General features: G+C 42.9%; 1 protein-coding gene across 1 annotated transcript in view; it reads right to left on the bottom strand.

Moving 5' to 3' along the window:
- SPACA1 (sperm acrosome associated 1) overlaps positions 1-16,808 on the bottom strand; it is a 33,048-nt gene extending 16,240 nt beyond the window's left edge. The window contains exons 1-5 of the mRNA XM_077349890.1: positions 16,571-16,808; positions 12,214-12,270; positions 7,600-7,701; positions 6,522-6,628; positions 3,674-3,809 (exon numbers count right to left, since the gene is read on the bottom strand). Coding sequence (XP_077206005.1) covers positions 3,674-3,809; positions 6,522-6,628; positions 7,600-7,701; positions 12,214-12,270; positions 16,571-16,727 — 559 coding nt within the window. The 5' untranslated portion in view covers positions 16,728-16,808. The remainder of the gene's footprint in view (positions 1-3,673; positions 3,810-6,521; positions 6,629-7,599; positions 7,702-12,213; positions 12,271-16,570) is intronic.
- Positions 16,809-17,159: the final 351 nt, after the last annotated feature.

The raw sequence follows: 17,159 nt of genomic DNA on the forward strand, positions 1-17,159 counted from the left end.
GTGAAAGACAGTGGTTCTAAAACTGTGGGTCAGGACCCAAAAGGGGGCTATGATTCTCATGAAGGTAAGCTGCAAGGCCATGAGGAAGCAGAAAAATAGGGCGAGAGCTAAGAGACTCAGTGGCAATTTTGGACATGCCTCTACATAAATGTATCAAATAGTGCTATGTATTTATTTATACGAAACCTGAAATAAAAAATATACACTTGTTCAGTGCAGACTGATGTCATACTCTAGCATTTAATGTCAGTGAGGGGGGGGGGGAAGCAGCATAAAGTTACTTTTCAAGAGGCTGCTCAAAAGCACAGTACAGTTCGAAATCAGCCCCCCTTCAAAAAGTTTGACAGCCACTATAAGTAATCAACTGAATATTAGTTAGGCAAATGGTGACCGTGTGGAAAATATTTCCTATGAGTATATTTTAGTTAACACAGCTACTATACTCATGAGGATTTGTTTCTACTCTTTTGAAACATACATGTCTTCCATGTTCTCATTCTCCCATCACTCATCCCTACCAGTGAAAAACTCTGACAGAGAACATTTTGAGCCAGAAAGCTGTTACATTTTTGCAGGGACAAAGTCCTATCTAGAGAAAATAATATTGTTACAGACAGCCTCATGAAGCAATTCCATTACTTCTCTAGGAAGCCTATTATTTCTCCTTCCTTTTATCTACAGTTTTTAATATCAGGTGACCCTCAACTGAACTGATCATAATAATGCCACCTATACAAGGCTTTCAGACTTTGAACCACATATTATCCTGAAGAAATCATTCTTCACACATATTATTGTATTTAACCCTTATAACACCTCTGTAAAGTAGGGTCAGTATTATCCTTCCCCTATTGCATATGGGGGAGGGATGCCTAAGGCAGAGGTGCACTAACCTAATGGGTTTGTGGCAGAAGCAAAATTTAACTTGGGTCACAGTTCACTTCCATAGCTGCAACACAATACCTGAACTGACTGCTGTTCTTGTCCTACTGAGGAAATTCTGCTTATAAACTAAGCAAGAAGCATACCCAGATGGACCCTTTAAGTCTCCAAGATAGTATAGGAGTCCTAATGCTAGAAAGCTAAAAAGTAATAGAAAGCCTAGAGACATTTGGGAGATTTGGGGAAAAGAAAGCAGATTCTCTTGACACAGCTTTCTTACTCCCAAATAATTTTATTTTTTTAAAGTTGTTCTCATTGCACATGGTATCATCCAAAACCCAGATAGTAACCTCCATCATATACTGCCTGATTCTAAGTTTTACCGTTTCTACCTGTAAGTGCTTAAGATGGATCGCACCTATGACAGTTGAATACCCCATATAACAGTTGCAATGATATTACTCTAATCTCACATGCAGACGAACTAATGCACTGGAATAAGATTGGGGTGTTGGTAAATGTTTACAAAGATCACAAGATACCAAATAGCAATCTTATATATATATATCCTTCTTCTTTCTGTGATTACTGTTTCATTCAACAATAAAAAGCAAAGACAAAAATTCCTAGGCTACACTGCTAATAGAAATTGACGGAACGTAGTCTCTTGACAGTGGCCATTTACCTAATAGCATCAGGCAATAACAGAGGAAGTCATTCCTTGCATCTAACTCCTAGTTCCCATCAAGAACATGAACATGAAAATTCATGACAATTTATCAAACTAACAGCCACTGATATTCTGAGTCTAGTTCTTTTTAGTAGAGTATGGGGAAACATTACCTTTGTGCTGGAAACTTGAAAAAGAACAAAAGGATCCAATTAAATGTCTTTAAAATCAATGAAAGTGGAAAAACACCCCCAGACATCTTTATACTTGGGTAAGGACAATGCCTTATGATAGAGAAATATTTCCACCCCTCTCAATTCTGGCATCATGTCTGCCTTTTCAGTTTTCACTTCTTTCTTACAGGGAGGGCCAATCAGTGGAAATCCCCCCCCCCAAAAAAAAACCTCTAATGAAAAGAAAGCAGGAGCTTGCATAAAAGCTTCAGGGTCATGAGCCTGGCCAATTCTCCCTCCTCTCTTCAGCTCCAGTGCATTATTCCATGGTATTCCTGAGGTTTTCTCAACCCTTGGAAGTAGCTTTTTTAGGGAGCAGGAGAAGAAAGAATACAGCAAAGATCCTTTTGATGAGTTCTGCTTTGCTTGCAATTGTCTGGAGCCAACCTATAGCCCATGTTTAGAACACAGCAAACAAACAAAAATCCCCTGTGAATAAAAAGCCCCTTAATAGTACAATCATAAAACCAAAATAAAATAGCAATAAAACCTTGTAACAGAAAAACAATACCTCTAGCAGTAACACCATAACTTAATTTAATCAGTCACTGTCTCTCCTCAAAGAAAATGCTTCATTCTTTTAAATTCTGGTTTAGTAGCCTCTGGTCTGTTTCCAACTTAGCAGTTTTCAGGTATGGGTGTGTTTCTATAAGGGCTGATCCATCCACACATTATAAAATCCACATGGCCACTATATCTCATGAACTTTGGGTCAGACATAGTCCTAGACTTCTATGTTGGGAACTCAGTTCCCAGGCATGTCCAGACCTGGTTTGGACTGGGGCCAGAGCAGTCAAGAAGGGCTCTATTCAGCCTTCTTCCCTGCAGTATTTTCCTGACCTGAAATGGCTCCAGGGAGTCACTCTTTGTCCCACAGGGCAAACTTACACATAACTATGAGTACATGCAAGTTTCTCCAATGGGGAAAGAGCAGATCCCCAAGCCAATTCAGGACAGGAAAGCAGTGCAGGGGAAAAACTAAGCCCCCTTCTCCTTATGTACCATAAAACCACATCTGAATTGCACCCTTGAACACCTGGGAATTAAAACTGTAGAAAAATCATGTAGGGGACACATGGACTTTCTAAAACGTGCTACTCCAGGAGTGGTTCAGTGCACCATCTTCATGTCATTCTTGCAAGCAGACAGATATCTAAACCTTCCTTGAGCTGTTAGGATTTTAAGCACAAAGGAAAATGTTCAGGAGTGCTCTCTTGTGACCATTGCTGCCTCACACAGGGAAGACAAATGCTGCCAGAGAGAGGTGGGGGAACTGCAGTGTTTTTATGTTGATTTCAGGCTTGTTTTGAAGCCTGCAAACGGGCATCCAGCCTGAGTAGCAACATTCAAGTTGACAGCTGTAGGCAGTACATCAGCAAAATACTTACTACACAGCATGGCAAGATTATAACAGAGGGCCTGGGGAGAACGGAACAAGGTGTCAACAGCTGCTTCTGTTAAGCGACCTGATCTTCCTGTCTTTTGATATCAGTGAGAAGAAAAAACTCTAAATATATGTAGTTTGAATGCAGTGCAGAAGCTAATTAACAGATAAGGAAGAAACGCTATTAAATTAAAATATTTATTCGTGCGTGTTTTGCAATTAACATTTGATCAGTTGCCCTGCAGATACAATAAGTTTTTGCTTTCTTGGAATGCAATCCATTCAGTGTTGGTGCATTCATTCATTTTTAGCATACATTTAACAGGAGCATCCCAAACCTCAGAGGAGAAGCAACAACAGGATCTAATGGATTGCTCTTTCGATAGCCTATCAACACATGCTTGTGCATCATTCAGCAAATAGTATATCAGAGGCAATCTTATAAAAATCTTCTTAACATAAGCAATATCTAGCAAAACATTTATAAACTTTCTATGGACTTACCAGCTGTTGTATACACTGTATATTTTACAGATGCTATCAAATCATCATTTTCGGATGTATCACACTGGAAGGCAACTGGGTGTGTATCTCTGTGTACCTCCAGAATAGCTGAATCATTAGGAAGAATGAGTGATTGCTATAAATTAAAAAGTGATCAGAAGAAAAATTGTATTATCTCATAATGAGGAAATCACTAGACCAAAATGAGTTTTTAAAACATTTTTACTTACAGGGTCCTCTTACGATGTTTTGTATCAGTAATACTCTTTAAACTGGCAATCTTCCTTATTTGATTAAAATGTAAAACTATTTATGGTTTAGCCTCAGGTTTCCTCTGAATAAGAAATGTAAAACGAATCACAAATTTGATAAACAGGGTTGCCTACTCTCGGTTAGGAGATGGAGTCTGAGGATGGAAAAGTTTGTGGAGGGGAGGGATTTATTGGGGCCATGAGGTCATAGAGTCCACCATTTTCTCCAGGTGAACTGATCTGTGTCACATGGAAATCTGTTGTAATCCCAGGAGACCTCTAGCCACCACCTGCAGGTTGGAAACCCTGCTCAGACAAGTGTTCCATATTCTTTCTTCAAAATCAACATTCTATTCATATAATTTCCAATGTTATCGAAAGCCCATTTTCACATCACTGTTTGTTTTAATCCAATAAGGAAGACTGGGGATCTGAAAATGTAAGAGGTAGCCACCAAACTGCTCCAGGAAACTGACAAAAAAACAAGGCCATTTTAGAATTTTATATTTATTATTCCTTCCCCTTTCTTGCCTTCCTTGGTTAATATATTTATTGAAAAAAATTGAGTCTCAGTATGAACTTAAAGGAGTGGTAATCAATCTATATTCTTCCAGCATGAGGTAAGATGTTTAATGGCAGATAGATCTGTTTATATGGAGGTGTTTGTTGGGTTAGAAGAGCACCTGAGTCTGGGCGAAGGGGCCTTTGCCGCGGCGGGGGAAGACGCGGCGAAGAAGACGCTGCCGGGAGCTGGGGACTACGTTTCCCAGCTTCCCCGGGGCGGCGCAGCAGCGACGGCGGCGAGGGGAGGGGCCAGGAGCGGCTCAGTAAAAGGAGCCGTGGGAAGAGCCCTGGCCTCTTTTCCCCTCGGCGCCTGAAGCGGCACCCACCCTCCCTCCCCATTTGGTTGGCTATTGTATTAAAAAAAAAAAAAGCCGGAATGTTCTGGTTGTGGTTTATGGAATTTATGGTTAAAATAATTTGTCACAGTCGGCGGATGGTACGCTGGAAGCGGAATTTGGTAGAAGGGGCCAAGCTTGCGCGCTGGCCTACCTGTTGGATGGGGGCCCCTATAAGGGGCCGAGTGGATGCGGAGCCAGTTAAAAGGCTCGCATTTCCGGGTGGCAGGCAAAACTCACCAGAGGCAAAACGCCCAGAGGGTTTTGCATGGCATGCCACCTCCCGCATATTAGCAGAACTGCCGGGTGCAGGATTCCAACAAGTCACCCGTTGAGGGATCTGCTAAAGTTTGGGGCTGCCTTGCGATCGGATGATCACAAGATGGCAAGATCCGCTTCCATGCTTGGGGGGCCACCTCTTTAGGTTAATAAACGGCTGTGGCCATATTCATGCCAAAGAAAAGCTTCAGTGTCTTTATTGAGGTGCGGCTCTTTCCCCCTGCAAGGCAAAACAGCTTTAGCTCCACACAGATTGGGAACAGGTGCAAAGAGAATGTTATCTAAGCCAGCAGGGCAATGAACAAAGATTGAGAATAGTTTTGTTTTTTCATTGGTTTCATTTTATTTTTACATGTGTTTTGAATTACATGCTTTGAATAATTTCTCTTTCTCCTTTTTGGTTATGAGCAGAAAAGCCCATTGTATAAAAAGTACAATGGGCTCTAGTGTCCAACTCCCCCCCCCCCCCCAGCAGCTCTGCCAAGGCCTCGCCAGGCTGCGGTGAGGATGGTTGGGGCAGGGACAAGATCTGGTGGGCACTCCCAATCTCCCCCACAACCCACTCAGGTGGCACTGCCGATGTCTCGCCAGGCTGTGGCAAGGCTGGTTGGGGTGGGGCAAGCTCAGGCAGGTGCTCCTGGCCTCCACCACCAACTACCCAGGCAGCCCTGCCAAGGCCTCGCCAGGCTTTACCTGACTGCCACCTCTTAGCGTGGCTGGAAGGTGAAGGATGAGGCAGTCAGGGATGTGTCCCCTACCTGATTGGCCCTCTGAGGGATGTGTCCCCTACCTGATTGGCCCTAAAGGCCAATCAGGGAGTTGGAGTGAGTTAGGGGCAAACCATCCCCTGCCTGATTGGTACTCCAGGGTGAGTGATTCCCCAAGGCCCCAATCAGGTACGCAATAAGTCTCAACTCCTCCCACCATCTGTGTCCGGCTTTATTTATGATACACATAGGTGCTCTGGATACATATTGTAGAAGAAGAAGAGTTGGTTCTTATATGCCACCTTTCTTTACCAGAAGGAGTTTCAAAGCAGCTTACTATCACCTTCCTTTCCCTCTTCCCACAACAGAGGTAGGTGAGGCAGTGAGAGCCCTGATATTACTGCTCAGTCAGAACAGCTTTATCAGTACTGTGGTGAGCTCAAGGTCACCCAGCTGGGCTGGGTGCATGTGGGGGGCAGGGAATCAAACCCACCTCACCAGATTAGAAGGCTATGCTCCTAACTACTACACCGAGATGGCTATACCAAAGTGTCTAGGTCTAATTAGTATTACTAACCCAAAGTTCTGTCTCTCTCCCTCCTTTGCTTCTCTTCTTCTTTCGTATAGGTGAATGTATGTGTTTATGAAATTGGTAAAGATTTAATACATCCATTAAATATACATCTGCACAGAATGGAACACAATTATTTACCTGGTCTGGAATCAACATTTTCCAAGTATATGTAAATCGGTCTTCCGGAGGTACAAAAATGCAGGGTATTTTCACACTAGCAAGACTTTCAGAAATTGGTTTTCCCCCTAGAGAAGACAGCATTAATTGTAATTTCACATTGTTTCATTTTGTTTTGTTTTTTAAATTACAGTATACCTCATAATGCTCAGAATTGCAGACTAGGACTTTGAAAATTATGATTCATCCTTAACATAAGTTCCTCTTTATAATTCTGAAAGATCCATCTGGGCAGCCCTATCCACATGGTGTCTGGACCCCGTCCAGGACACTGGAACCACCAGGCCAGTCAGCTCTTCCACTCCACGTCCGGATTGGCTTGGCCCCTGGCACACCCTCCTCCATGAACTGAGCATGAGCCTCTTGCCCAGCCTCACAGACCAGAGGTTCCTGGCTGGCAAGGAGGCTGCTTTGACGGCTTGCACCCTTCCTGGAGCCTCAGACCCACCGTCAACAACTAGCGTGGGCCAACTGCCAGCTTTGGAGGTGCACAGCTAGTGGGGGAAGATGTCCTGACACTGCTTGGCCCACAAAGGGCTCTCACTGCATCACAGACGTGGCTAGAGCCCTTTGTGGCCCAAGCAGCAGATCCTGCCGGCGGCAGGAGGGGGCTTTCCCTCCCTGCTTGGCCCGTGAAGGGCTTTTGCCGCAGAGAGAGCCCTTCACGGGCCAAGTGGCAGCTCCCAAGGAGCACCGCTGGTGGGAGGAGGCTTTCCCCCCCTGCTTAGCCTGCAAAGGGCTTTTGCCATGGCGAGAGCCCTTAGTGGGCCAGCTAGCCACCTCTGGAGGTGCCTTCTAATGCCCATTTTTTAATGGGTTTTTCTCCTAGTATCAGAATAATTAAAAATTGCATCCTGGTTGTTTGATATTTAAAATTCATATAAGGAATCTATAATCTAAAAAGTAGTACAGAAGCCCATCCCTTTTAGCTTTTTTTATAAGTCTAAATATCATCATAGCAATGGTGCATAAATTGTTACCAGAATATCTACTAAGGCTAACTCAGACATACTCTGCATTTTTAATGGGTTCTACTTACAGCCACAGTCTGTTGGTCCTCTGCATTCCTCAACACGAACAATACACTTTGATTCACCGCCAGGACATCCACTGGTTAATATAACTTCTCGGATGCCAATACCTTTAATTAAAATATAAAAAGTAAATGTGTATTTTTACTTGAATAATATTCTTCTAGTTTATCTTTTATAATCCACTGAAGCAGATGCTATTAACAACCTTCATTTCTTGCCCCAAATTTAAGAAGCACTACCAAATTTAAGAAGCACTACCAATCTAATTTCAGGCAATTGCCGAGATGTCTGAAGATCTCTCCGGTTCTTAGCCCCACCATCAACAGGGTGAAAATCATTCTTAACACTTTCCTTTTAGACAAATACAATATGCATTTTCATTTTTCCCCCACTGCTAACAACAAACAAGTTAATTAAAATTTAAATATCAACGCTAGCTTGCAGACTTGGTGAACCTGGCCTTTCAACGCCTCTGCCATCTGGTGCCGGGAGGATTCTTGCTCTGATGAGCTCATTACAGTCAGGTGCTGAGGATCCTTCACTCTATCAATACTAATGGAAAATTACAGTGCTGAACACGTCCCAGAACCCAGGAATTTCCAGAAGATGGTAACCATTCTTAGTTGTTAAAAAAAGAAGTCTCCAGAAACTGAGTTGCACATCCTTTCTAAGCAACCCTCATCAAATAAACTCTTCTGGAGATTATTTCCACCATGGTTGAAAACACATGCACGTGTACAAGTTCCTGGTCCAACATGTTCACTGTGATAACCCTTTTAATGCACTGCAAAAAGATATGCACACCATGAGCCTCTGTCGTAGGAATCTTACTTAGAATGTAAGCCCGACCAGGGTTTTTTTTTTTTTAAGCCAAGGCCAATGGTGCAAAATCAGATAAAAATATTTTATTACTCAGCTTACATATCCAAAAATTCCCCACGTGTTTCAGAGAAATCTTTAATATGATATACTAACAATACAGAGGTCACATAGGTGTGATTAACATTACATAATGTAAACCATTAATTTTTAACTTCTTTCAAGGACAGAATAAGCTCAAATAGTTTTATACGTTACTGATATTTTAACTTTGAATATAATACTACAGAGCCTTTTGTCAAAATGCATAGGGAATTTTTGGAGACGTAAACTGAGTAATGAAATATTTTTATCTGATTTTGCACCATCGGCCTTGGCCTTGTTTTTATATTCTGTGATGATGATGACGGGTGCTGCTCTTTTTCCAAGGCAACCATCGTTAATGTCTGACATGTATCAGTGGAAGTTCCTGAGCAATGTGCAATGCTCAATAAAAGATACAGCTGGAAGAAGGAAATACTAGAAAGAACCCATATCACTGAATCACCATTATCCAAAGTCAATAACTGTTCTCCATGTCTGAATTCTGGTGCATTACTGTAGACTAGCTTCATGCTAATGACACACTTCACTGCAGTATAACCAGTCTTTACTTTATTCAAATGTTATTCATCTGTTCCAAACCATGAGACTAAAGGACACTGCACTGTACAAGTCTCAGGTACTGTTGTGATGCATATTTCCTCAGAAGCTAGCCCCACTGAGTCCAACCGTACTCCTTCCTAATAACTGCACAGAGGCTTGCAGCCAAAAGAAAACAAGAGCTACCATGTGTAATTCAAATTAGATAACCGTACTGAATTTCAGACACTAGCATTCCACTTAGAAACCTCATGCCTTTTTCAAAAATATAAACATATTCAACACAACTGCTGTGTTTCTTTTGCTTTTCTCCTTTTCTTCTGCCAAACACTGTGTACCCAGCTCATTCAAATGGCATAGGATGCGAGGGAGGAGAGAATAGTATGTTTAGTCCCAGTAAACACAGGATAGATTGCCATCCGTTAAAGAAATATTTTTGTTTTACTGAACAGCAGAGGAAGGGAGAAAAGAGCGAGTTCAGGAAAAAAATCTCCTGTGACCCAGAGATAAACACAACAAAGACTGTTGAATATTAAATTAAACACTAAGCATATAAAAAAACACACTTTGTGATGAGGTATTTTGCATTTAAAATTCCTATAATACAACCAGATTTTGTAATATTTCTTCAGTGACATATAACTAGCAAAAGATTACTCTAAGTGACAGAGGTAAGCAGGAAACTCTTGCTGGATCTGTCATAAAACAAGGATCATGCTCCACTGCTGAGAACATCTCATTTCAAAGATGAAGAAAACAGAGGTCTACATGGCAATGAAATGACACTTTTATTAAAGACATTTCTCTCGCTTTGGAGGTTGAGGGTTGTTGTTTTTTCAACAGACATAAAGGGTACAGAAATTTTATGATTAAAAAAGAAGGGAATAAGAAAAAAGGAAGTCTACCAGGATGGCAGAAGGGAGATACAATGGTGATGCATACTCTTCTAAGGCCCAAGTGATCAGTGAAAGGGTGATAGTGTTATACTGGACCAACCCCTTCCACTGAATTTTAACACTAACTTATATAAACTTCTATTCCTGTTTCTGACTCCAGACCTGAACTCAAAAGGAAATCTTAGTCCTAAATCAAGGTGGGGCCTGAGGGGGGGGCAGTAGAATAAACCCAGATCTGATTGTGGAGAGGATGTTTGTTAATTCAAACAAGAACAGTTCTGAAGAAAGTCCCCTAGCAGTGCAATCTTAAGCAAAGTTATAATCTTCTAAGCACACTGAAGAAGAAGAGGAGGAGGAGGAGTTGGTTCTTATATGCCACTTTTCTCTACCTGAAGGAGGCTCAAAGCAGCTTACAGTCGCCTTCCCTATCTTCTCCCCAAACAGACACCCTGTGAGGTGGGTGAGGCTGAGAGAGCACTAATATTACTGCTCGGTCAGAACAGTTTTATCAGTGCCGTGAACAAGCCCAAGGTCACCCAGCTGGCTGCATGTGGGGGAGTGCAGAATCGAACCCAGCATGCCAGATTAGAAGTCCGCACGCCTAACCACTACACCAAACTGGCTCTCAGTTAGAAGGGTTTAGGATTCAGCACATCTACAATTTTGAGCACTGTCACCCTTAGGCTCATTTGCAATGACCTTCTATGCTGGAGGCATGGAGCATCTTCATGTCCTCACTCCTTCACAACAGACATGGAGGCCAGGACAGTTGTCCTCCAGACCTTGGGTACTAGCAACTCCCAAGATGAACAGTTGTGTGTCAGGTGTAGCAGCCAGGGTCTGGAACCGCTGGCCTGCATGTCTCCCATGCTGTCACTCATGTTGGCAGCAATCAAGAGGGAACAGCTTGTGATCTGAAGTGAGTGTGGTCCAGGATCAGCAGTGTTTGTAGGGCCTCATGGAGGCTCAGGGGGCAGCTACTGTGGCTGGTAGCTGTAGGATGGGTCATGGCCAGTCAGCCAACAGACATGCATCGAGGGGTGGCTTGTAAACCTATTGGTGGTGATCTGAGGGCTTTGTCAGCCACTGCAGACTACCTCCTACTCCACTGGCAGCAGCAGAGAGAGTCACCCATGCTGTACCTCAGGGCCATTTGGTAGTCATTTAAAAAGGCATTTGCTACTAAACAATGGTCACTTTACCACTACTGAACAGTTTTTTCACTTTTCAGTGAGATCTTATCGTTAAAAGAAATTGTATGAAGGGTTGAATACAGAAGAGACTGTTGCAGGGTAGCGGTTTAACTTAGCTAGCAATATTGTATGTGAGAAATCACCTGTGAAATATATCAGAAGGTTTTTTAGCTTCTGGAAGCTTCACAGATGTTCACAAACAAGAAAAAATGGATTGGTGAAGGCAGCTTAAAGATAAAAGAGGTAAAGATATCCCCTGTGCAAGCACCGAGTCATGTCTGACCCTTGGGGTGACGCCCTCCAGTGTTTTCATGGCAGACTCAATACGGGGTGGTTTGCCAGTGCCTTCCCCAGTCATTACCGTTTACCCCCCAGCAAGCTGGGTACTCATTTTACCGACCTCGGAAGGATGGAAGGCTGAGTCAACCTTGAGCCGGCTGCTGGGATTGAACTCCCAGCCTTATGGGCAAAACTTTCAGACGGCTGCCTTACCACTCTGCGCCACAAGAGGCTCTTATGAACCAATAAATAAGAGAAGAGGGCTTTTTAAAAAAGGAGTTGAAGGACTGTTACATTTTTTTTAAAAGCTGAATTTCTTATTTATTTATTTATTTCATTTTATACCACCCCCCTTGCAGCTCAGAGCGTTTAACAAGGAGCTTCAAATCCAATAAAACAGATGTACATGAACTCAACAACAGCATCAACAGGATTGAAACATTTAATTATTTACTATTTAGCCACTAACTATTTAGCCACTAACCCAGTAGAGTGGTTAGATTGGAATTGTGACCCGTGGGCATATCTTGTGGGAAGGGGTTCTTGAGTGTCCAATAGGTGTTCTCAGTTCACTAGCCTCAACCAAGAGTGTTCCATTTTGCAGTTCCTGAGGAACTGTGCTAGCTAAGGAGATTATTTTTCTTAATTGTCTTTACCAACAACTGAAATCAATGAGAGTTGAACCAGGATGTATACATCATCACAGCTGAACAGTTAACGTTAGCAGATTAATCTTAAAGTTTTTTTTTACCGACCAAATTACATTTTATTTATCTTCTTTTCTTCTTACCGCATGTAACTGTGCATGGTCCATATTCTACCTCCTTGGTTTCTGTCGCATTTTCATCTGAAACAAGAAAGTTGCCAAAAGTGATCACAACATGTAAAATGAGTCAGCATTTCAAACCTTTCATTTGAAACATAAAACAAAATTTGTAACATTGAGGATAATATGGACACAACTGGCCTTTTCTAGGTAACATATCATATTCAAATAAATCCAGTATGATGAACCTGACTCTTTTTAAATTAAGGTGATGATTTTAAAAATCAGTTTACATTCCAGCCTGCACAAATAACTTATTTTATATAGTCCAGTAGGTAAATTTAAAAAACAGAATTATCTTTATTCTAACAGTTTCTCTGTTAGATAATAGAGCATATTATGAATATGAACAGGTAATATAGCTCGTTTCCTTCCTGTTCTGTCTGGTAGCATTTTTCACACAACTACATTTTAAGATTCTGTTTAGCAGGGCAAAGCTGTTTTTAGAAGCACATACCAAAGATGTGATCACTGCTATATTGTAAGATTATGTTTCTATTTATATATTTACTATTTTTCTGGTCTATAAACCAATGTTGCATTCTTAGACAGCAAAAATATGATAAAATAAACTGAGTAAGTAAAACAGTAAGTCTAAAAATATATCAAAGATATGTCAAAGTACAGATTTTTCAAAGATGAGTTATTTACATATCAATTCTGCACAGTACAAGGTTTTACAGCTACCATCATGCTAAAATTATTATTTTCCAAGACCACCCCCCTCCCATGCTAGCATATCCTAGCATGGGTGAGCTGGGGTGCTGGAGGACATGTGCAGAAGAAGAGCTGATGCAACAGAGTTAATGTGCATTCCGGCTCTTAACATGATGCAGAATCTTTGCAAATGGCACAACAGACAAACAATATGGAGCATATGGCAAAACACAGAGTGAACTGCAAGCTAAGTGCACAACTAACTGGTTCACAGCCATGTTTAAACTTGTAATGAATCCCACTCCATCTAGCCAATTGGGCCAGGGGAATTTGTCCTCAAGTCTATTTTCAGAGATCACACAGATGGAAGTTTTAATCATTAGAGTTGTTTTTTATACCTTGCTTTTCATTACCCAAAGGAGTCTCTAAGTGGGTTACAATTGCTTTCCGTTCCTCTCCCCACAACAGACAACCTGTGAGGTAGGTGAGGCTGAGAGAGCTCTGACAGGACTGCTCTGTGAGGACAGCACTATCAAGACTGTGACTAGGCCATGGTTATCCAGCTGGCTGCATGTGGAGGAACAGGGAATGAAACCTAGCCACCAGATAAGAAGCCGCTGCTCTTAACCACTATGCCAATGATAACTACTGTTGATTCAAACAGAAGAACAGGGAAAATTAGTATCCAAATTGTGCACAGTTGTATTGATCAGTTTGAGAGTGGGAAAGCTGCAGTGTAACACTTTTCTATGAAAGTCAGCCAAAATATCATAGAATAATTAAACAACCTTTCAAGTTCCCCAGGATGGATGTTACAAAAACATGTTTTGACATGATGGGTGACTCCAAGGTCTGTCTCCACTTTTTAATATACTTATACCACAGACCAGGAGGTAACACAGACTTCAGTGGATTACATGGTAATGAGTGCAAATTGGATTCCAAAATGTACCACAGACTTCTTGAATGAAAATGAGTGGAGGGGGATTCTCTTTCCCTCTCAGCAATTCCAAAGACCTTTACCTTGATAGGTACCCTTTCCTTCATTGTGGTTGGTAGTGACAGAGCTGTGATAACTCTTTTTCAAAGGCAACAGAGCTAAAACAACATGGCTATGCACTACTAAGGGCTGATTTTTCCAAGCTGAGGCCCTTTTATTGTAAACCCAAGTATGCAACAAGGAAAGTTATACCATTCTAAACCTCTTGACATCAGTGGGCCTAGAAGGGGGTAACTCTGTTTAGGACTATGCTGTGAATACACCAAATGCATGTGTGTAGAGTACAGAATAATTATTTTAAATGACATGTGTTTACATTACATTAGCATTATATTAAACAATTGTTTATTTCATGAGACCAAATGGAAGAGAAGGTAGCACTGTTAAAGACAGCACACTGGATCAGACCAATGGTCCAGCTAGTTTTGATTCCTGTCTCACACAGTAGCTAATCTCTGGAGATCAACAACAGGGAATAGAGGCGGAGACCATAGCCAGAAAAAAATTATTGGGGGGCAGGGGCAGAAATGAGTACAGCATTGGTCATCCCATCATAATCCACTAACTTTAATATTTATTTTGCAGTTTTCTACTTGAGACCCAAGGTGGATTACATGGCATAAAACATTGTAATCAAATAGCACGACAAACCTAATAAGCACTGCAGCAGGATGAGGATCACAAAAATTAGAAAAGTACAAAAGGTATCAGACATACTATGTCATGCAATGTATAAATACAATTACAAAAAAGAAAACAATGCTGTAAGCAATTCCAAGCCTGCCACAACACCTTTTTACTCCTTTATTCCTTAATCTTTTTCTCTCCTAGAATGTTCAGCTCTGAATTTATGACAGGATTCACATTTTTTACCTCAACATCTTCCTTTGTACATAGGGATTCACACCCGAAAGACTTCTAGCAGATTTCACACCGACCCCTAGGGACAAGACAAATGATGGACTGGACCTGACTCCTTTTGAACACTGTGGCTACAAGCCTGGAGGCCTACCCCTGATGCTGCCTCCTGGCACTGGCACTCAGAGGCTTACTGTCTGTGCACCTAGAGGCTCCCTTTATTCACCATGGCTTGTAGCCAGCCACAGACATGTCCTCCATGAACAACTATGGAGTCTGTGAGGGAAAATGTGCACAAACCCCCATGAGCACTTGTATATTGTTCCCTCGCAAAGCAAATAGTAACTGTGTGTTTATGACTGACACAAGGAAAAGGTTAAGTGCTCGCCGCTCCTCATTCTGTAACACATCCCAGTACAAATGGCCCTGCAGCTTCTATTTACATTCTGTGAAAAGTCATAGGAGGCCTGCTCATTTTCCACTGCCACAGCCTGCTTGGTGTAGTGGTTAAGGGTGGTGGTTTCTAATCTGGTGAGCTGGGTTTAATTCCCCACTCCTTCACATGCAGCCAGCTGGGTGACCTTGGGCTAGTCAGAGCCCTGTTAGAGCTGTCATCACAAAGCAGTCCTGTCAGAGCTCTCTCAGCACCACCTACCTCACAGGATGTCTGTTGTGGGGAGAGGAAGGAAGGGCGATTGTAAGATGCTTTGAGACGTCTTCAGGTAGTGAAAATCAGGCTCTAAAAACCAACTCTGCTTCACGTTCAGTTTGACCCTGTACACTAGTCACCATTTTTGTAGAAACATAGAGGCAAAACTCCTGAGGGCCAGTAAGCCTATAAATGAAAACCCTTCCAAAGATGAAGCACAGTTCTCATTTCAAATGGAGGGGGCATGTGCCTCATCTATCAGACCTGTGGAAACCTCTGCCCAAATCACGTTTTTGTTCTGATGCACAGCATCTGAAGCATGACTCTCAAAGTAAGAAAGAGAATTAAAAGGCATGCAGTACATTTCCTTCATCCACATTTGCCAACTGCAATGGCCACATGGAGCTTTTCAAGCTTTCTCTGACTTCATATCTAAGTTGGCTTCCTTCCCAGTGAAAACAAATCAAATTGAGGAAGGGAGGTTTTAAAAAAACACATTCATTACATCCAGGTGATGATTAGCTCTTGCTCAACAGTCACGACTCTTGTTCAGCCTTGTAAATATCTGGTCTAACACACGGGGCTTCTTAGCCTATCCGATGGCACTGACCAAACACGCTTCAGCTTCCAAGTGAAATATTAGGAAAAGACAGTGTGAATGAGGATTGCCATAATATGCAAGGAACAGCTGGGCACTACAACAAGAGACAGTGAACATTCATTAGAATTTGGATGGGAAAAGCGGATCGGATATGATGGGGTGGGCTCTCCGGAGCCTCATCTCTGCCAGGCTGTTCACTTTGGGGGATTTTAGTCCCATGTTTTGCAAAGGAGGCTGCAAATTTCAAGCGGGCCGGAGAGTCGTTTGCAAAATAGACGAGGGGAGAGGCTGCACGTTCTTCTGTTTTTTGCTTCTGGCGCTGAGTGCGGTAGCAGCTGAGGGCGAAAGCGCAATTCTAAACAGATTTACTCCGAAGTAAGCCCCTCGGAGTTCAATGAAGCCCGTCTCTCAGTAACAGTTTAGGACTGGTACCCGCAATGAGTTTAGCAGACTTCTTTTTTTGAGGGGGGGGGGCGGCTTTCTCGCGCTCTAGGGTTGACCTTTACGAGCCGCCCACCCCTCGGCCTTGCACCGCAGCCCCTTTGTAATCCCTCACCCGCGTCCACGAGCTTCACCACCGGCTCACTCCCGGCATCCTCCGCAGGAGAGGCGCTGTCGTTAATGGAGCTGGCGGGCTTCTCGGCCAGCAGGTAGAGGAGCAGCCCCAGGAAGAGAGGGAGCTTCCCCACACCGCCGGCCTCTCGAAGCCCCATCTCAGCCGCGCCCCGAGCCTGCTGCGGCCCTTTCCTGAGCCCAGCCTCCGCGGAGGCCGCCGAGTGGAACCCGCGGCGACCATTGAGGCGTCACAATGAAGCCCGCTCAGAATTCGAGGGCCGGCGGGCAGCGCAAACCAGCGCCGCTTTCACCAAGGGCTTTCCTCCGCCAGGCGTCTCCCACACGCCTTGCCTGCAAGACTGGCGTCCGGGCAAACAGGGCCCGTTCGCCGGTCACCACGATCGGTTGGCTCTCCCAGACCCCTCAGCCACCCCTTCGGTGGAGCACCTCAAAGGATTTCTCCTCGTCTGAGTCCATAGGTGTTAAATCGCTTCGCGTGGCAAAGGAGACTGTATTCTCATGGTTATAGTTGTTACGAGTGATCACTGTGCTAATTGGTAGAATTTTGCGCTTTACATGGACATTTCAGG

This window comes from Paroedura picta, chromosome 1 (assembly GCF_049243985.1).
Source record: "Paroedura picta isolate Pp20150507F chromosome 1, Ppicta_v3.0, whole genome shotgun sequence".
Classification (NCBI taxonomy): Eukaryota; Metazoa; Chordata; class Lepidosauria; order Squamata; family Gekkonidae; genus Paroedura; species Paroedura picta.